Here is a 21372-nt window from a genome sequence, read left to right as displayed (position 1 = left end):
TCACGAGGAGAGAGGCTTTCTCAGTAATGGGCCTCAGTGGGGCCAATTAACACTCTACAGCAGTTCAGCTTTTTCTTCTGACCTTAACTCTTGGAGAGACTGCTTCAATCTCCTCACAGGATCTGCAGTTCATGGAATCAGCACCAAATACACCATGGGGCTCATTAAAATTGAAAAAGCCCTAACGAGCTATGTGTCTTTTCTTCAGAGTTTCAAGACTTGTACAGCTAATTGAAGTTTCAGGACTCTAATTAAAGTGGAAGATATCAGTGAGCACTTCATTAAAAAAAAAAAAGATGTTTCAATATTTTCAGGCTTTTTAGTTTTTCAATTTACAGAAGTGACAGCAGCTTTCTCCAATTGATAGGGAACCAGAGGATCTCCTAAGCAGGTGTGGAAAGCTCACAACAGCTGTCTCCCTGATATCTCACACTGCTTAGATGACCTTCCTCTACACCTCCCCAACTCCACCATGTCTCCAAGGGATGCTTGGGAGTTGCTCTCTTTTCCTCCATCAGGCTTCTGCACTGAGCCTGCAGCTGAATGTTGCAGCCTCTTTGCAACAATTCCCACCCTGTTTACCCTGAGGACTGGCTGGGAATAGAAACAGAATTCTTCCTCATTTTGAAAAAAGTTATAAAAGAAATAAAACACATTCCCCAAGTATGAGTAAAAAACTGTAAGGGGGTGGAGTAAATCCCAAAAGCAAAGGACAGGGCACATGGCCAGAGAGTCTGCTGAAAAGGGGCCTTGAGACACAGTTCATTTCCTCAGGGCAGGTGGAAATACCCGAAAGGCAAGTTTCAGTGCACAGTGTGACAGTGTCCTGACACTCCAAGGACTCAGGAGGATGTTTATTTCTTCTCCTACTTTTAATGCATATCCCCAGAGCTCCTAACTTAGTCTGATTTGGGGAAAACAACAGTTGATTGGTTGGAAATATTCAGTCAGTGAAAACGTGCTTGTATCTTTTTAAATGTGAAGAAATTTCTCAGGCTTTTCTGGCAGAGCTCCAGCACCCACTTTGGCCTTATTCCTGGCCAAATTTCCAGCCCAGAACCTTGTCACCAACTCATGACCCTAGTGAACTCCCTGCCCAGCCTCCTATGGTCACTTCTACTTGGCTGTGTCCCCTGACCCCAGGCCCATCTTTAGAAAATCAAATTGGAGTTTTCTGGGGGAATATTTTCAGTCAAATGAAAATGTTTGTTGAAGCTGAAAATATTAGTGAGTCAGGACTGAGAAAGAAATGGACTTGTGCTGTGTTAGCTGACATCATCAGATTAGTAAAACTCTTTCTAGAAGACAATGTCTCCTCAAAGTCCCCCTGCAACTATACAGAATTTGAGAGGCAAGAATAAACTGATGATAGTGGCTGCACACTAACAAGCTTTCAGGGGAAAGTCACTGCGTGTGGAGAGCCATGGCAGGAAGGAAGATTCCTGGAGGTTTAGTAGAAGCTGCTAAGGGCTGTGGGTGATGAAACGCCTTAAGAATATTGACACGTGCCTCCCTGAATGCTGATTGGAGCAGGAAATCAGAGGGAGCAACTTCAGGATGACAGAGTGAGAAGATACAGACATGCTGTGTCATGGAGCCACTTGGATGTGTCCTGTCACACCACAGGGCCCAGTGGTCGTCCAGTGCCCAGTGAAATGGGGAGGCTTTTGGTCACCAGCTGAGGTTACTCTCTGGTCATCATGAGGATGGAAGCTCGCAGAGTGCCTACACACCCTGTCTCTTCCAACCTGGCACTGCCCTCAAACTTTCTGTGTATTACAATCCTATCTCTTAACCTGGAGCTCTCATCTGTCACCCTACTCTAAATGCCAACACCATAGTTGAAACCCTCACCAGATGCCTGAAGCTTAACCCATACCTAATGCTGAAGCCACCCTCCCCACATCTTCAACCCTTCTCCAAAATGTAACTCATGATTCCCAAAGAGCTACAATGAGGTCAGGGATTGTGAAGGAAAGGCCAGGGAGATGAAGTCTGGGGTAAGAGGAAGATGAAAACCAAGGTGGCATTGCTGGAGAGTTGCTGGTGATGATACTTCTGCTGGAGGAAGCTGGTTGGTGAGGAGCAACATTGTGAGGTGCTTGAGATGCCCGAGAGCTTCATCCAAGAGCAAAGGGACCATGGGGAAAGACAAGGAAGCAGAACATGAAAGGGACAGCACTTGATCCCTACTCTTGACATGCCAGCCTTGATCTTGGCCCTTCCTTCTAGCCCTAACCGAATCCCCTAAGTCACAAAGCTGAGCAGCCCTGAAATCAATTCCAAGAAGCTCTAAGCAGAATCACAAACCCTCACCCTGAGCCTCACCCAAACTGTAAAGGGGGATCCCTGACCCTTAGCCCTGTGAGGTCATTGAACCCTTGGAGGAGAAAGGTGAGGTGGCATCTATCTCTGAAGGGCTTGTAGGACACAAGGGGAGTGATGGGTGGGGAAGGGGCTTTTATTTCATCTGTGCCTCAGAATCTGAATGGTGATAGCCTGATGCAGAAAGCTCATGTCTTGGGTTGTGACACTGCTTCTTCCTGACAACCTACATCTCACAGGATGGGTCACTCATGCAGGTTCTCCTCCTACTGGTGGATTTCAACTACCTTGTAAAAGCAGAGTGGGGACTGGTAGCAATCCAGGAGTATCCTGGGTTTCATCAAAGATGACTCCTGAGGTAACAGCCCTACGAGAGGGGATGCATTACTAGGTCTGTTGGTTACCAGTTAGTCAGTAGGACCCCCAAGGAAACTGCCCTCAGCACCAAAGGAGCAGAGAAGAGCTGGCAGATGTTTTAAGATGCTGTCATGGTTTTACCCCAGCTGAGGGCCAAGAACCACGCAACTGCCTGCTCCTTAAAGAAAAAGAGCAGGGGAAGAGAGAAGGGGGGATGTGAGAGGCAAGGGAAGGTAAAAGGAAGGGGCAAATAACCCCAAAACTAAGAAACTAAGAGGCCCGTGGGTTGGGATAAGGATAGTTTACTAAGATAACAGAAAGATACAATATAACAATGCTAACAGGACTTTAGAGAAAAAATATATGAAGCTGTTGATAAACAATGCAGTTTCTCACCAAACCCACAACTCAGGCCGTGCCACCCAGAGCCGTCCCAGAACCCGACCGTCCCCCAAAACTGTATGTCCCAGAGCCGCCTCGCTCCTCCTCCCGTCAGCCCCCCGATATCCTGGGCAGGACGTAATTGGCATAGAATATTCTCTTTGGCCAGCAGAGAAATACGAAGAGCTGAGAAAGTCCTTGACCGTCTGACAGCAACTAAAAACATCAGGGTGTTATCAGCACTGCTTTCATTTCAACTCTCAAACACAGCATTCCATCTGCTGTTACAAATGAAGTTAACTCCATCCTGACCGAAACCAGAACAAGCATGCAAACTTTCTTCCATGATCAGAGATATGACAGACACATTTTTTCCTATGAAATAAATCCTCCACTGTGAAACTCCTTTGAAATTTTCATCACTCAAATAAAACCTCTCCAATTAGTTACGCAGGTCTTAATGTTTTTAAAGTAAATGACTTGAATAGACATGCTGGTAAAGTCTTTCTGTATGATTAATGAGCCACATCGTGTCTTTTCATCTGAGTTCACAGACCTCAGATACCAAGAGGACAGTGAAGAAACCTCTCAAGAAGTTCAAGTCAGGAATGTCATGATCCACACCAGATAGACTGCTTTGGCAGAGGTTAACCCCCGCTGCGTTCCACCGACCTCAGATTGCTCTGGGTGGCTGGGGGTGGCTGGGCTGAACCCCTGAGTGATGTCCAATTAGGTGCTTTATCGTGAGGAGGTCTTCACAATTCTCGGGAACAGAATTAAGACTCAAAACGCAGTCAAGGTTTAAGTCAAGTTATTTGGCCTGCAACAAATGTGCAGGAGAATAGTGGGGGGGGGGGGGGGAAATGGAGGGATGGAGGAAGAAAGAGAGAAGAGTGAGAAAGAGAGTGAGAGAGAGAAAGAGAGAGAGATATTGCAATAGCTACCACCACGGAGCTGAGGCGTCCCATCAGTCCGAATCGACTTCACATCAGGTGGGGAGTTCCATTAGTTGCTGGTTGTCATGGTTCAGCACTGGGTGCAGGGGGGTTGTTCCACTGTGGACGTGCACACTAACGTGGCAGTTTTTGGTTATATACAGGTCAATGATACTTATTCATTAGGTGACCTCATACCCCTGTACATATTCATAACCTGTCCTGTTTCGTATTAAAATGAGTTCCAAGAGGTGATTTCCATCAACTCCTCCCAGCTGCGCCTGCGCACTGCTGTTGGGTGGTGGTCACTGAGGGCCATGGGGATGAAGTCAGATGGCTCCTCTTCATCACCGCAAGTAACCTTCTGTCTTGTGCAGACTCAGTTACCCCTTGACTCTGATCCAAACTACAAGTTTGGTTTCAGCAGGTTTTGTGTACCTTTGCCTGCATTTGTGACCAATTAGAGACAAGCAAGGAATTCATGAACAGATAAGGAGGAGGAGGGGTACTGGAACTTGTCAAAGAAGTTATTTTATTTCCACAGAGCACATAGTGCTTGAGTGTGTAATTTACTTAAAATATGGTGTTAGACTCAAACTTATGTCCCTTTTGATGTTTCTTCTTTATCAGTGAGGCAAAGTTGTTCAAGCGAGGCATTGTTTATGGGAGGTCACCGCTATGGCACTTCAAGCCATCCTGTTAGCAAGTCTTCCTTAACCCTTTACAAGCGTCTTAATGCAATATCTCAGCAATGTTGAGACATAAATCCACTGGTACAGGCATTTGCTGAGGGACACGGTACATCACACCACCCCGTAGCCGAACATTGCCATCTTAGAGATGGTACTTCGTGGTAGATAGAGGATAGAGATAAAGTAAGGAAGAAGGAAAAGAAAAGTGTATGCACAATAGCTCAATAGCTACAATCAAAACATTCAAACAATTAACAATTTTCAAATTGCATTTGCAATAGTCAGTAAGAACTGTTAACATTAGATAGACATTAATTAACAATTTGAATTTGTCCAATTGGAAAAATCCAAATCACATCATATTGCTGTCCCTTGTAGTTCAGGGGCTGGAGGAAAACAAAATGATGATACTTTAAATGAACTTTTACGAGGCATATCACCCTCTCGATCTTTGGGCTCAGCGGGCTTATCACTGTCTGGGGACTGCAACGTTTGTGTGGCCGCCCCAATTCCCAATTTTGCGGTGACCAACAAACATTCTTTTGCCGCCCATCAAGTGTCCTGCTCTTGTATCGCTTTTCGGAGTGCCTGCACGACCCTCCCTCACGATTTCAGATTTTTCCCACTACCTGAGGACATAGTTTCCTTGGCCAAAGCTTATCCCACACCTCAGGGTGGAGAATATCAACTGGCTGGTCAATGACCTCGATTTCTAAAAGTCTCACAACAACGAGAGTAATATCTTTAGCGTTAAACTCAATACCCCACTGCGTACGCAATCCCAATACGACCTTCACAAGGGCTTCCATCCTCCTTGCGGGTCTGAGGCTGTCCCCTCTGCCAGGTTGGTCCCGCCGCTCTGGCCGCCATTCACCTGACGCAGGCGAGTATCCCGGGTTTTGGCACCACTTTGTTTAGGCGCGGTGACCTGGTTCAGGAACGGCAACGGCGCCACACTCTGGCAGCACGGTCCATCAGCTCACAGACACCAATGTGGGGGACGGCAAATGGCGTTTATTAGAGAGGGGCACAGGGCTTTATATCTTAGGGATAGGATGTCACTTCCCTTCACTTACCTCACCAGCTACCTACTATTGGCTACCTAAGGAGAGAGGGGGTCCAAACTTTCCATACAGCCCGAAATCTTCCGACCGCGAGACCCTATCTACCGACAGGTAAAAGGATTGAGAGGTAAGGAGAATGTGAGTTAAGGGGATTGTGAGGTAAAGTGATTTTTAGGCAAGGGGATTGTGAGGTAAGGGGATCATGAGGGAAGGGGATTGTGAGTTAAGGGGATTGTGAGATAAAGGGATTCTGAGGTAAAGGGATTGTGAGGTGAGGGGATTGTGAGGTAAGGGGATTGAGAGGTAAAGGGATTGTTAGATAAAGGGATTGTGAGGTAAAGGCACTGTAAGGTGAGGGGATTGTGAGTTAAAGGGATTGTGAGGCAATGGGATTGTGAGATAAAGGGAATGTGAGGTAATGGGATTGTGAGGTAAAGGGGATTGTGAGTTAAGGGGATTGTGAGGTAAAGGGATTGTGAGGTAAAAGGATTGTGAGGTAAGGGGATTATGATGTAAAGGGATTGTGAGTAAGGGCATTGTAAGTTAAGGGGATTGTGAGGTAAAGGGATTGTGAGGTAAAGGGATTGTGAGTTAAGGGGATTGTGAGGTAAAGGGATTGTGAAGTAGAGGGGATTTTGAGGTAAGGGGATTGTGAGGGAAGGGGATTGTGAGTTAAGGGGATTGTGAGGTAAGGGGATTGTGAGGTAAAGGTATTGTGAGGTAAAGGGATTGTGAGGGAAGGGGATTGTGAGTTAAGGGGATTGTGAGATAAAGGGATTATGAGGTAAAGGGATTGTGAGGTGAGGGGATTGTGAGTTAAAGGGATTGTGAGGTAATGGGATTGTGAGGTAAGGAGAATCTGAGGTAAAGGTATTGTGAGGTAAAGGGATTGTGAGGTAAAAGGATTGTGGGTAAGGGCATTGTGAGGTAAGGGGATTATGAAGTCACTGAATTTATTAACAGATCAATTGTGTGGTAAGAGGATTGATTGAGGTAGATTGTGTGGTAAGGAGAATAACTGATTAATTGTGAGGTAATGGGATTGAGAGGTAAGGGGATTATGAGGTAAAGGGATTGAGAGGTAAGTGGATTCTGATGTAAAAGGATTGTGAGTTAAGGGGATTTTTGAGGGAAGGGGATTGTGAGGTAAAGGGATTGTGCGGTAAATGTAAGGTATGATGATTGTGAGTTAAGGGGATTATTAAATCACAGAATTGATTGACGGATTTATTGTGAGGTAAAGGGATTGTGAGGTGAGGGGATTGTGAGGTAAGGGGATTGTGAGGTAGGGGGATTGTGAGGCAAGGGGATTGTGAGGCAAGGGGATTGTGAGGTAAGGAGATTGTGAGGTAAAGGGATTGTGAGGTGTGGCATGCACCTTGAGAAACAAAGGCTCAAGCACTGCCAGGTTAACAGATAACGGGATGGAGCCTTTAGGCCATGAACCTCGGGGAAACTAAACAAGGTGGCAGCATCGTTGCCGGCCCCGTGCTGGGACAGGCTCCAGGAAAAAGTATCCTCTATTGTTAAGGTCTATCTGCTGTCTGAGGAGGGTTTAGAAGTTCTATTAGCATGATAAGATAGAGATGCTGCTGCGACAGCAAAACGTTGACCAATCAGATGTAGCCCCGGAACAGGGCATGTTTGACAGAAAGCAGCCATCTGCAGAGCATATAAACAGGAATGGTTCTTTGCATTGAATCGACTCTTGCTGCATCAAGCTCTGTCCCGTCTCTCTCCGTCGCGGCAAATTGGTGCCCCGTGTGAGGACTTTGAACCACGCTGAGCTGTGCGGCACGCTGTGACTCCCACAGAACGTTGGATGAGCCACTGAAAGGAAGTGGGAAGCCTGGCCAGGAATCATCCCTCTGGAAGAGAGGTGAGCTGTGGGTAATATGGGGAATCAACTGTCTTCCCCCGAGAGAGACATATATATGACCTTATGAAAGGTCTTCTTAAAAATCTCGACATTGATCGCATTGATCCAAGTTGGGCCCGTTATTCCGACTCCAAGGGGACCCCAAGCAGGGACCCCTCTCTCTTGTCACCAGGATCCCGAATGAGGATATAGAGCGACTGAAACAGGAGAGCGTGAGTTTTGGAAACGGCAAAAGATGGTCATACCGGCTGCCCCAGCCTGGCTTCCCTGACACGTGTTCCCTGACACCGGGGTCCTCTGAGACACGTCAGGCAGTGCTGGGAATTTAAAGGGATCTCGCCGTAAAAAAGTCTCAGGACCAACTGCCCCCCCAACCAAAGACTAAGGAGACAAAAGTGTTGCCTCCAACGAAAAGGAACCTATGGACATGGACAAGAATCCTAAGGACAGGGACAAGAATCCTACGGAGATGAACAAGAATCCACCTTGCCTACCATCGCATCAGGGATCCTTTTTGTCTCAGTACCCACTGCTGACACCCACATCACCCAGCGAACTCAGCGACACATCGGTGTCTCTTGACGACCCAGAAACTCCAGAGAGACTGCTCGCCGGAGCCTGGGCATGTAAGGTTGCTTCAGAACTGGGAAAAAGTTTCTGTGGGAACGAGTGGGTGGTGGAAAGAGTTAATAGCGGACCCCTGGCATGCGAGCGGAACAGGACCCCAGTGCTCGGCTAGGCCCTAGTGCTCGCAGGCAGGGTCACGCTGTGGGTCGCGATGGGGTCAGGGCAGAAGCGGCTGCGCAGCTCCCGGGGTCGGAGAACCACCGCAGAAGTCAGAGAAGCACCCCCCCACCCCCACACCCCATCCACCCATCCATGTGGCGTGGATGTGACAATTTGCGTCTTGCAATGTTCTTTTTCTGATAGGTTGGTTTGCAGCATTCATTTGTATGTGAGATCATTACATGGGTGAAATATTGATTGTGGGAAAAAACTTAGACATTGATAGTTTGATTCACGAGTTAACTGCATTGGAAAAGCAAGGGGTTCCAGAGAAAATTCCAAGGAAGCCAGTGTGAACATATTTGGATGTTCAAAAGTTGCATGAATTGGTTCATCAATCTGCTAAGGTGCTTTAGCTACAATACCACTTCTTTGTTTACTGAGGCCAAAGGGATTGCACAGTCACCTGGACTGTCAGCAGTTCACCAGCGGCCTTGTCCCTGGCGTGAAACCTTGTGGCACAGGCACACGAGAGGTTTTGGACTGCACAAACGTGGGAATCTAGTAAACGTGTCCAGTGCCATGTACCCCGTGAAATCCAAATGGGCAACAGCCCAGGATATACAGCACAAACAATACAAACCTCTTTCCAATTGTGGGACATTACCTGTGTTACAGGGACACCACACTGGCCTGCAGGTCAGGCCATGGTGGAACGTATGAATCAAACTCTCAAGTGTTTTTGCTCAGAAACAAAATGGGAGAGAGAGGGACATCTCTCCAGCTGATCGATTAAACAAAGCTCTCTATGTTTTGAATTGTTTATGTCTGCCACAGAACACCTTGGTACCTCCAATGGTGAAATATGCAGGAGGTTTAAAAGGAGGTTTGAAAAAAAAGAAAAAAAAAATGAAAAGAAAAAAAGTCAATGTCAAGTGTTAGTAAAAAATTAAATTACAGGTACTAACTTGGGGAAAGGAGATCTGGCTGTGTCATTACAGATGCCATGGATCCAGAAAAAAGCAAGCCTGTGTGAACCAGGCGGAGATCCTGATCCCAGTAACTTATGTCAAGTGTTCCAACTGCAGCCACAATGGACTATGAGTTTTGCTGCGGGACATATTGAACTAACAAACAGTCTTTGAAATATGGATGTATTTGTGGTAAATGAAAATTAGGGAAATGGTGATTTCTGCACAGCCTAAGAACACAGACTGCAATGGGTGGTGCCTGCACGAAAACGTGAGGCTGATGTTATCTGACTCCTGAAACTGTCAAGACACTCAGCTGCAGATGTGGATTCTGTAAGACTTTACAGAATCAAGCAGCAACTGATTTTTGTTGCTGGCTCACAGACATGGTTGTGAAAATTTTGAAAGGCATGTGCTGCATGAATGTGTCCACTCTCGGTCAATCCATGCGAGCATTCAGAAATTAATAGATCAAACACAAAAGATACAAGAAAATGGATTCTTTGGATTGGACAATTGGTTTCAGGAGTGGGGAATTTCAGGATGGATATTGGCAATGGTCAAATTTGCATTACATAGTCCCAGACAGTATCCTTGAATTTCCTATGAAACAGCAAAGTTATTCATACTGAGAAGTATTTGGTGATCACATCTTCAAAAGACTACGGCCTTGAAGGCAGAGGCACAGACTGCCTTACACCAAGAAGGAGTTGTAGGAAGGTATTTGGAAGTAAGTGATGAACATGTCATTATTATCCATAATAAATGGTCAACACAGAAGGTGTGCAGATAACTTTTAGACATAAAAGGTAAATTAACAATGCAAACTGTGTGTGTAGCCAATTAGTAGTTTTTAGCTTGCTACATTTTAGAGTGTGGTTTTTCATTTATGGGATTTTTTTAGATTTAGTTAAATAAGGACTTAGGGTTTTTTGTAGTTATTTTTGCCCTAGTGTTATTTTTGTCAAGTCTCGCAAAAGAAAATATCACGCTCAGTGAAGGAGGTTCTTTTTGCTTAACAGGAAGGGGGAGATGTGGCCTGCAGCTTGAGAAACAAAGGCTCAAGCACTGCCAGGTTAACAGATAAGGGGATGGAGCCTTTAGGCCGTGAACCTTGGGGAAACTAAACAAGGTGGCAGCATCGTTGCCGGCCCCCTGCTGGGACAGGCTCCAGGAAAGAGTGTCCCCTATTGTTAAGGTCTATCTGCTGTCTGAGGAGGGGTTAGAAGTTCTATTGGCATGATAAGATAGAGATGCTGCTGTGACAGCAAAACATTGACCAATCAGCTGTAGCCCAGGAACAGGGTGTGTTTGACAGAAAGCAGCCGTCTGCAGAGCACATAAACAGGAATGGTTCTGTGCAATGAACCGACTCTGGCTGCATCAAGCTGTGTCCCGTCTCTCTCTGTCGCAGCAAATTGGTGCCCCGTGTGAGGACTTTGAACCGCGCCGAGCTGTGCGGCATCCTGCGACTCCACAGAACGTTGGATGAGCCACTGAAAGGAAGTGGGAAGCCTGGCCAGGAATCATCCCTCTGGAAGAGAGGTGAGCTGTGGGTAATATGGGGAATCAACTGTCTTCCCCCGAGAGAGACATATATATGACCTTATGAAAGGTCTTCTTAAAAAGCTCGACATTGATCACATTGATTCAGTTGGGCCCGTTATTCCGACTCCAAGGGGACCCCAAGCAGGGACCCCTCTCTCTTGTCGCCAGGATCCCGAACGAGGATATAGAGCGACTGAAATAGGAGAGCGTGAGTTTTGGAAACGGCACAAGATGGTCATACCAGCTGCCCCAGCCTGGCGTCCCCCGAGATGTGTTCCCTGACACCGGAGTCCTCTGAGACAAGTCAGGCGGTGCTGGGAATTTAAAGGGATCTCGCCGTAAAAAAGTCTCAGGACCGACTGCCCCCCCAACCGAAGACTACGGAGACAAAAGTGTTGCCTCCACCGAAAAGGAACCTGTGGACATGGACAAGAATCCTAAGGACAGGGACAAGAATCCTACGGAGATGAACAAGAATCCGCCTTGACTACCATCGCATCAGGGATCCTTTTGGTCTCAGTACCCACTGGTGACACCCACATCACCCAGCGAACTCAGCGACACATCGGTGTCTCTTGATGACCCAGAGACTCCAGGGAGACTGCTCGTTGGAGCCTGGGCACGTCAGGTTGCTTCAGAACTGGGAAAAGGTTTTTGTGGGAACGAGTGGGTGGTGGAAAGAGTTAATAGCGGACCCCTGGCATGCGAGCGGAACAGGACCCCAGCGCTCGGCTGGGCCCTAGTGCTCGCAGGCGGGGTTGCGCTGTGGTTTGCGATGGGGTCAGGGCAGAAGCGGCGGCGCAGCTCTGGGAGTCGGAGAACAACCACAGAAGTCGGAGAACCGCCCCCCCCCCACCCCATCCACCCATCCATGTGGCGTGGATGTGACAATTTGCGTCTTGCAGTGTTATTTGTCTGATAGATTGGTTTGCAGCATTCATTTGTATGTGGTATCATTACATGGCTGAAATATTGATTGTGGGAAAAAACTTAGAAGTTGAAAGTATGATTGATGAGTGAACTGCATTTGAAAAGCAAGGGGTTCCAGAGAAAATTCCAAGGAAGCCAGTGTGAAAATATTTGGCTGTTCAAAAGTTGCATGAATCGTTTCATTAATCTGCTAAGGTGCTTTAGCTACAATACCACTTCTTTGTTTGCTGAGGCTAAAGGGGTTGCACAGTCACCTGGACTGTCAGCAATTCCCCAGCGGCCTTGCCCCTGGCGTGAAACCTTGTGGCACAGGCACACGAGAGGTTTTGGACTGCACAAACGTGGGAATCTAGTAAATGTGTCCAATGCCATGTACCCCGTGAAATCCAAATGGGCAACAGCCCAGGATATACAGCACAAACAATACAAACCTCTTTCCAATTGTGGGACATTACCTGTGTTACAGGGACACCACACTGGCCTGCAGGTCAGGCCATGGTGGAACGTATGAATCAAACTCTCAAGTGTTTTTGCTCAGAAACAAAATGGGAGAGAGAGGGACATCTCTCCAGCTGATCGATTAAACAAAGCTCTCTATGTTTTGAATTGTTTATGTCTGCCACAGAACACCTTGGTACCTCCAATGGTGAAATATGCAGGAGGTTTAAAAGGAGGTTTGAAAAAAAAGAAAAAAAAAATGAAAAGAAAAAAAGTCAATGTCAAGTGTTAGTAAAAAATTAAATTACAGGTACTAACTTGGGGAAAGGAGATCTGGCTGTGTCATTACAGATGCCATGGATCCAGAAAAAAGCAAGCCTGTGTGAACCAGGCAGAGATCCTGATCCCAGTAACTAATGTCAAGTGTTCCAACGGCAGCCACAATGGACTATGAGTTTTGCTGCGGGACATATTGAACTAACTAACAGTCTTTGAGATACGTATGTATTTGTGGTAAATGAAAATTAGGGAAATGGTGATTTCTGCACAGCCTAAGAACACAGACTGCAATGGGTGGTGCCTGCATGAAAACGTGAGGCTGATGTTATCTGACTCCTGAAACTGTCAAGACACTCAGCTGCAGATGTGGATTCTGTAAGACTTTACAGAATCAAGCAGCAACTGATTTTTGTTGCTGGCTCACAGACATGGTTGTGAAAATTTTGAAAGGCATGTGCTGCATGAATGTGTCCACTCTCGGTCAATCCATGCGAGCATTCAGAAATTAATAGATCAAACACAAAAGATACAAGAAAATGGATTCTTTGGATTGGACAATTGGTTTCAGGAGTGGGGAATTTCAGGATGGATATTGGCAATGGTCAAATTTGCATTACATAGTCCCAGACAGTATCCTTGAATTTCCTATGAAACAGCAAAGTTATTCATACTGAGAAGTATTTGGTGATCACATCTTCAAAAGACTACGGCCTTGAAGGCAGAGGCACAGACTGCCTTACACCAAGAAGGAGTTGTAGGAAGGTATTTGGAAGTAAGTGATGAACATGTCATTAATATCCATAATAAATGGTCAACACAGAAGGTGTGCAGATAACTTTTAGACATAAAAGGTAAATTAACAATGCAAACTGTGTGTGTAGCCAATTAGTAGTTTTTAGCTTGCTACATTTTACAGTGTGGTTTTTCATTTATGGGATTTTTTTAGATTTAGTTAAATAAGGACTTAGGGTTTTTTTGTAGTTATTTTTGCCTTAGTGTTATTTTTGTCAAGTCTCGCAAAAGAAAATATCACGCTCAGTGAAGGAGGTTCTTTTTGCTTAACAGGAAGGGGGAGATGTGGCCTGCAGCTTGAGAAACAAAGGCTCAAGCACTGCCAGGTTAACAGATAAGGGGATGGAGCCTTTAGGCCATGAACCTCGGGGAAACTAAACAAGGTGGCAGCATCATTGCCAGACCCCCTGCTGGGACAGGCTCCAGGAAAAAGTGTCCTCTATTGTTAAAAAGTGTCCTCTATCTGCTGTCTGAGGAGGTTTAAAAAGTTCTATTAGCATGATAAGACAGAGATGCTGCTGTGACAGCAAAACGTTGACCAATCAGATGTAGCCCAGGAACAGGGTGTGTTTGAAAGAAAGCAGCCGACTGCAGAGCATATAAACAGGAATGGTTCTGTGCAATGAACCGACTCTGGCTGCATCAAGCTGTGTCCCGTCTCTCTCCGTCGCGGCATCCCCTTACCTCACAATCCCCTTACCTCACAATCCATTTAGCTCACAATCCCCTTACCTCACAATCCCATTGCCTCACAATCCCCTTACCCAAAAATCCCTTTACCTCACAATCCCCTTACCTCACAATCCCTTTACCTCACAGTCCCCTTTACCTCAATATCCTTTTACCTCACAATCCCTTTACCTGACAATTCCTTTACCTCACTATCCCCTTACCTCACAATCTCCTTTCCTCTCAATCCCCTTACCTCACAATCCCTTTACCTCACAATCCCCTTGTCTCTCAATCCCCTTACTTCACAATCCCCTTACCTCACAATCTATCTCTGAATCAATTCTCTGACTTCATAATCCCCTTAACTCGCAAACATCATACCTCACAATCCCCTTTCCTCGCAATCCCTTTACTTCACAATCCCCTTTCCTCACCATCCCTTTATCTCACAATCCCCTTACCTCACAATCCATCTGTCAATCTATTCTCTGACTTCATAATCCCCTTAAATCACAATCATCATACCTCACAATCCCCTTAACTCTGTTCTGGTTTTGGTCAGGATGGAGTTAAATTAATTTGTAGCAGCAGATGGAATGCTGTGTTTGAGAGTTAAAATGGGAGTAGTGCTGATAACACCCTGATGTTTCTAGTTGCTGTCAGACAGTCAAGGACTTTCTCAGCTCTTCATGAGAAAGGAGGGGCAAAGCCAGGACAGGAGACCCAACTGACCAAAGAGAGTATTCCACGCCAATTACGTCCTGCCCAGGATGTCAGGGGGCTGACGGGAGGAAGGGCAGGGGCAGCTCCGGGACGCGCGGTTCTTGGGGGACGGTGGGGTTCTGGGACGGCTCTGGGTGGCACGGCCTGAGCTGTGGGTTTGGTGAGAAACTGCATTGGGTATCAACAGCTTCATATATTTTTGCTCTCATGTCCTGTTAGCATTGTTATATTGTATCTTTCTGTTATCTTAGTAAACTATCCTTATCCCAACCCACGGGACTCTTATTTCTTGGTTTGGGGTTATTTGCCCCTTCCTCTTCCTTTTCCCTTCCCTTACCTCTTCCCCCCCCCCTTCCCTTTTCCCTGCTCTTTTCCTTTAAGGAGCAGGCAGCTGCGTGGATCTCGGCTCTCAGCTGGGATGAAACCACGACATCCTGTCTTCATGACAGTGAGCACTGCTCTTAAACAATCCCAAAAAATAAAAGAAAATCCAGTTTCCATGTGTGTCCTTTGTGTCCTGTGCCCTTGGATGTTGTTTTGCAGCTGAAATCCCACTGGTACTCCAGGCTGTTAGTGATGGTGAGTGCATGGGATGGCATGGGATGGAAGAGGAGAATATGCTGTTTTCTGCCTGATGAGGTCTGACCTGGGTCTGAGGGCTCCATACAGGAGAGCAGCTCTCTGCAGTGCAGGTCCCAGGCCCAGCCAGGAGACAGCAGCAGAGATGGACACAACTGTACCAGGGCTTAGGCAGGGATAGAAGGCCCCAGGCTGAGCTGAGCCATGTTCCTGGAGCCCTGGGCAGGAGACAGTGTGGGTGCAGGTCACAGGGGAGGCCGTTTCCAGCCAGTGAGACCCACGAGAACCCCAGGATCCTGATAGAATTAGATTTTGAAGTTTCCAAGCCACAGAAAGAAAAATGTGGTCACTCAGTGTCTGTAAATAATACTTCTGTGTACATCAGTGCCCCTATTTGATTCCTTGACATGTAAAGTGCAGGCTCCTTGAAGGGTTATTCCATGCTCTTTGCACCAAGGAAAAGGAGTCATTCCCAAGGGAAGCAGTGGTGCCTGTAGGTCCCTGTGACACCATCAACATCTAACTAAAATTGGCAGCTTGGCTTCCTCTCTGCTTGCAGTGGAGCAGATGTTCAAACAGATTCAAACCGAGCTGGTGAGGTCAAAGAATACAGGCAGCCACAGTGGTGAGCACATTGCCTGTCCCTCAGAAATCAGTACCAGTGGTCCTCCCAGAGAGCAAAGGAGGGCTTAAACCTGGAATTTCAGGCAAAAGGGAATGCACAATGCCTACCACTGTTGTATTGAACATCTCTGAAGTTTACATCCTGCTTAGAGAGATGGGGCTGAAGGGCAGTCAGAAAAATGCATCCTTCAGGTCCCATTCAGTAAACCAAACCAAATTAGGTGCTAATTTAGTTAGCAGTGGATATGGATCTGCTACTACTGGATATAAATCTTCAGTTATTTTATTTATATCTATGAGATCCAGTACATTTCAAATTGACACTTGTTAAGGTACCGCTCCTGTCTCCCCAAAAGGGAGGTGACGTATCTATGGCACCTCGTGCGCTTGGCTCGAGTACACAAACAGCATTCATGGCAGATCGGGCAGGCACTAATTCCTGCTCCACACCTAGGGCACCTGATATTATTTGACCCTGTACTTCCTCCCATCTACTATTGATTTTTCACACTCTTTAAATTTCCACAAATTCCTAGTTTAAGCTGACCCGAATTAAAAAAGTTATCCCAGTCAGACCAGGTCTCCCTGCATTCACCACACCAACAATTGTTTCCAAATTGTACAACCACCTCCTGCTTACATGTGAAACATTCAAATACAAACAGTGGTTGACATGAAAAATCTTCAGGCCTGTGTATAGAACACCAAGGAGCAACAGTTGGCTCCAAACTTGCCATGTGTTTAACTCAGTCACTCGCCACTCACACCAGAGTGAACTCATTTCACTCACACAAACAGTTCACCAAATCTAAATACTCAGCTCCTTATGACAGTATCCAAAGGCAATATCAATCAATCAAGGCCCAGAGCAGCGACTCCCTGTGGGGAATCAAACCCTGGTCTCCCTCGTGACAGGCAGGAGTTCTCCACTGAGCCACAGGGCACGCTGGTACAGAAGGGCGCAGCAAGTCTCCACGCTCACTTTGTGCTCACTGAAACGTTCCCCATTCTAAGGGTGCCCCTCGTAACCACACAATGGACGGTGTCATGGGGTGTTTTTAGAGCAGATGACAAAACTGGACACAACACACTCCAGCCGCTATAGCAAGGAGGACCCAGACCGACCTCAGATTCCCATTTGCAACGTTGCTACCAGCTCTGGTGGGGACTCAAACCTCACCTTCCTGGGGCAAGCACCAATGCTGTTTACCTCACGTAGGATGTCTCCTCACACCTTACAGGTATCCCCTTCCCAAGTGTAACATGCCTGGTCCACTGATGATAGTCCTTGTGTATCCCTGCAGTGACCTGGGTGAGCAGGGCAGTCCTACTGAGACATTTCAGGGACTGAGAGACATTGTGATTTATGACTGCCCACCATAGCAGTGACCCACGCTGGGGCAGCTGGTGAAGAGCTGAATCCCTGTGGGAAAGGACTCATGTTGGAGAAACCAACTTGCAAGGAACTGGCTGAAGCCCCCATTTTCCCAGTCCCTGCCCCTCCCTGCCACAATAGGGGGGAAGATGGTAGTGAAATCATGATTAGAGTGAAGTCTTCTAAGAAGGGAGGGGTGAGGGAAGTGCTTTAAGAGCTGGTTGCTCTTCTCATTATCCAGCTCTGGTGTCACTGTCTCTGTAGTGCAGTGTAATAAATTAGAGAGTTTTCTTTCTTTCACTCTGTGTTGAGTCTGTTTTGCCCATGACACTGATTATGGAACGATCTCTCCCTGTTCTCATCTCGACACCTGAGCCTCTCAATATCTAATTTCTCCCCTGTCCAACTGAAAAGGGGAGGGATGGAGCAGCTTTGGTGGATGTCTGGCCTCCAGACAGGCAAAAAGCATTGCACCAACATCCTCAGTATGCCCCAAGGTGACAGGTGGAGGGCCCACACATATACCCCTTCCCTTCAATTGTGCTGAGTCCCTTCACCCTTTGTCACAGGCATCAGATATGTCACCGCAGCATCAGACACATTGCCATGGCATCAGACATGTCACCATGGTGTCAGACACGTCACCATGGCATCAGACACGTCACTGTGGCATCAGACCTGCTGCGGTGCCAGGCACAGCCGCGCCTCGGCGTGTCGCAAAGGAGCTGCGCGCCATTGGCTCTCCTGGCCCTGGGTGACGAATCACCAGCGCTGCCCTTTGTGACACCCCCAGTGATGCGGCCGCGGCTCCTGCCCCGCAGTGCCTGGTAGGGCAGCGACAAGACAGGACAGGAGCGTGGAGCTGGCGAGGAGCCCCCGAGCTCAGCCCACATCTTTCCCTGCCTCCTCCCCTCCGTGCTGCCAAGGCGTTGTGTTTGCTGAGGCATCCCCTTCCCAGCCCCTACCCTTTTTCTCCATCCCATAGGAAGGCAGAGAGACCACCCAGGCTCCCCAGGGAGGGCTGGGAAGAGAGCAGGGCTCTCCAGGAGAGCAGATCTCCAGCGGAGATCTCCAAGCTGTACGTGTCCCAGCTGCTGCAGGCCAGTAAGTGACAGAGGGCAGGGCTCCTTCGTCACTTGTGTTTGCCTCCAGCCCCTCTCTACCAGCACCCCCTGCTCCCTTTCTTTCCCAGGTCACGTATCCAGCTGGCAGATGCTCCACAGCTCTGCTGCTGTGGTACAGATAGCGAAGGGTGCTGGCCAGGCTGAAAGGCCCTGATAGAAATGAGGTCTTTGTCTCCTTGGCTATGGCTCATATCCCTGCCACAGAGGCCTTAGAGGAGACACACTGTTCTCACGGCCATGGAGCATCATTACCTCTAAGCAATCACCCAAGGGGAGGACATCACGTGTCATAACCCTGTCCTTCCCTTGGCATCACACAAAGGAAGAGCCCTGAGACACAGGTGAGGGTCAGGATCTCCCTGCCCAGGGGCTGGGGGTCAGCACTTGGCATTGCTGCTTCATCAGACCAAGCCAGGGTGTCCTCAGCATCAGAGCTGCCTGTGCTTTGCCTGGGTTTGTCCTCATGGCCTCCAGTTGTCTGCTCTAACGAGCCCATGGGGAGGCTTTGTCAATAATGGCTCCCAGTGGGGCCTGTTAATGCTTCAAGGTACTTTGGGCATTACTCCTGACTTGAACTTCTTGAGAGGATTCTTCACTCTCCTCTTGGTAGCTGAGGTCTGTGGACTCAGAAGAAAAGACACCATGGGGCTCATTAACACCCTTACAAGCATGTATCTCCAACTCATTTTCATTAAAAAAAGCAGCCTTTTACAGCTACTTGGATGTTAGCTAGGTCCTTAGTGATGAAGATTTCAAAGGAATTTCCCTGAAGGGTCTTTTTTTCAGTCATGGGTATTTTCTGTCATGGCTCAGTTGATAGAAGCAGTGACAGCAGCATCCTGTGATGGACATGGGTCTCCTGAGGAGATCTGGACAGGCAGGAAAAGCAGTCTCTGGAGATCCAACCCTGTCTGCTGAACCTTGCTCATCCCCAAGACCAGCAGTGCCCTTGCTGGCCTACTGGGACTCCCAACTCTTTTCCTGGCATCATCTGTGCTCACAGGCACAGACAGATTTCTCTGACAACAAACAGCAGTTCAACATGACACAGTTTAATAACCATGAAATCTCTCTCCTCAGCTGCTGCTACGGCCAAGCAGCGTGTGAAGGGGGTCAGCTTTCAGAGCAGATTCTCTCCCAGAACATTGCTTTTAATCAGATACATAGAAAGGTTATCAATACACTGCACTTCTGACAGAAGAGTTCATTACACTTCCGAGGGATGGGACATTTTCTAACCCTCTCAAGCTGAAAGCAGAAACCAGAGAGCTGAAAGGCATGTGAATGACCAAGGGCAAGCAGATATGGAAACCATTCAGCAAAGTGAAGTGCAAACGTCCATCTAGTTTGCTGAAAGAATGTCCTTAGGCATGGCCACTGCATCAGGAGAGGTGGAAACACCTGAATGACAAGGGAGATGAAAGAGACAGACTAATGCTAATGCAGGTACAGGGGAAGGTGAGTATTTCTTCTCCTGCCATTGGTAAAATTCAATTATAAAAAATTACAGTCCAAATATAAAAAAGATGTGGTTTTTTATCATTTCAAAGGGACAAAAAAAAATTAAAAATTGTGGCTGATTGCAAGCAGATGTGATGCAAAAAGAGCAGAGCTGGTCATTATGCAGTGTCTGGATTACACAAGACCAGGAGATACTGCATTAGGACAGAGATGAATGTGCACCATGTTATAGCTTAGAGACACTAGAAATAAGAAAACACAAACCAATTACTAAAACCCCTATAAATACATATTAGTACTAATGTGACATGCATGGCCAGTGATACACAGAAAGAGATAGACAGTTTATTGCTGCTTAAAAACATACTGTGCTTAGTTTCCACATGGCATCCTTGAGCTCCTGGTTCCTCATGCTGTAGATGAGGGGGTTCACTGCTGGTGGAAACACACAGTAAAGAAATGTCACTATGAGGTCCAAAAAAGAGAAGGAGAGGGAGGGAGGCTTCAGGTAGGCAAATATGATTGTGCTGACAAACAGAGACACCACAGCCAGGTGAGGGAGGCAGGTGGAAAAGGCTTTGTGCCGTCCCTGCTCAGAGGGGATCCTCAGCACAGCCCTGAAGATCTGCACATAGGACACCACAATGAACACAAAACACCCAAAACCTAAACAGGCAGAAACCACAATGAGTCCAGTTTCTCTGACGTATGTGTCTGAGCAGGAGAGCTTGAGTATCTGAGGGATTTCACAGAAGAACTGGTCAACAGCATTGCCATGGCACAGGGGCAGTGAAAATGTACTGGCTGTGTGCAGCACAGAATAGAGAAACCCACTGGCCCAGGCAGCTGCTGCCATGTGGACACAAGCTCTGCTGCCCAGGAGGGTCCCGTAGTGCAGGGGGTGGCAGATGGCAACGTAGCGGTCATAGGCCATGACAGTCAGAAGAAAGTACTCTGTGGAGAGCAAAAATACAAAGAAAAGGAGTTGAGCCAGACATGCTGTGTAGGAAATGGCCCTGGTGTCCCACAAGGAATTGGCCATGGATTTGGGAACAGTGGTGGAGATGCAGCCAATGTCAGTAATGGAGAGGTTGAGGAGGAAGAAGTACATGGGGGTGTGGAGGTGGTGGTCACAGGCTATGGTGATGATGATGAGGCCATTGCCCAGAAGAGCAGCCAGGTAGATGCCCAGGAAGAGCCAGAAGTGCAGCAGCTGCATCTCCCGTGTGTCTGCAAAGGGCAGGAGGAGGAACTGGCTGATGGAGCTGCTGTTGGACATCTGCTGCCATCAAGTGTGGAGACCTGTCCAAGGAGGAAAAGGCACAGTGAGAATTTAGGGAACTTTTCTTTGAGGAAAAATTCTTCCAATTCTTAGGGAATACCCTCAGATTGACTCTCTGTATTCAGGAAGATTTTTGGCAGGTCGCTTTTGGGAGGTCTGTTTTGTTCTGGCTTGACCAGACCACTGCTGAAAGGAGGGTCAGCTGTGGGCTCTCA

General features: G+C 47.3%; 1 protein-coding gene across 1 annotated transcript; it reads right to left on the bottom strand.

Annotated features, from left to right (window-relative positions):
* Nucleotides 1-20230: 20230 nt before the first annotated feature.
* LOC311203066 (olfactory receptor 14A16-like) lies at nucleotides 20231-21094 on the bottom strand (the record flags this gene model as incomplete). Its single annotated transcript, XM_084277701.1, has 1 exon — nucleotides 20231-21094. The coding sequence occupies one exon, from the start codon at nucleotides 21092-21094 to the stop codon at nucleotides 20231-20233; it is 864 nt and encodes a 287-aa protein (XP_084133827.1).
* Between the last annotated feature and the right edge of the window lie 278 nt (nucleotides 21095-21372).

This window comes from Gallinula chloropus, assembly GCF_964237585.1.
Source record: "Gallinula chloropus genome assembly, chromosome: 35".
Lineage (NCBI taxonomy): Eukaryota > Metazoa > Chordata > Aves > Gruiformes > Rallidae > Gallinula > Gallinula chloropus.
Note: the sequence above shows the minus strand (reverse complement) of the source record. Positions and strands in the feature narration are given on the sequence as shown.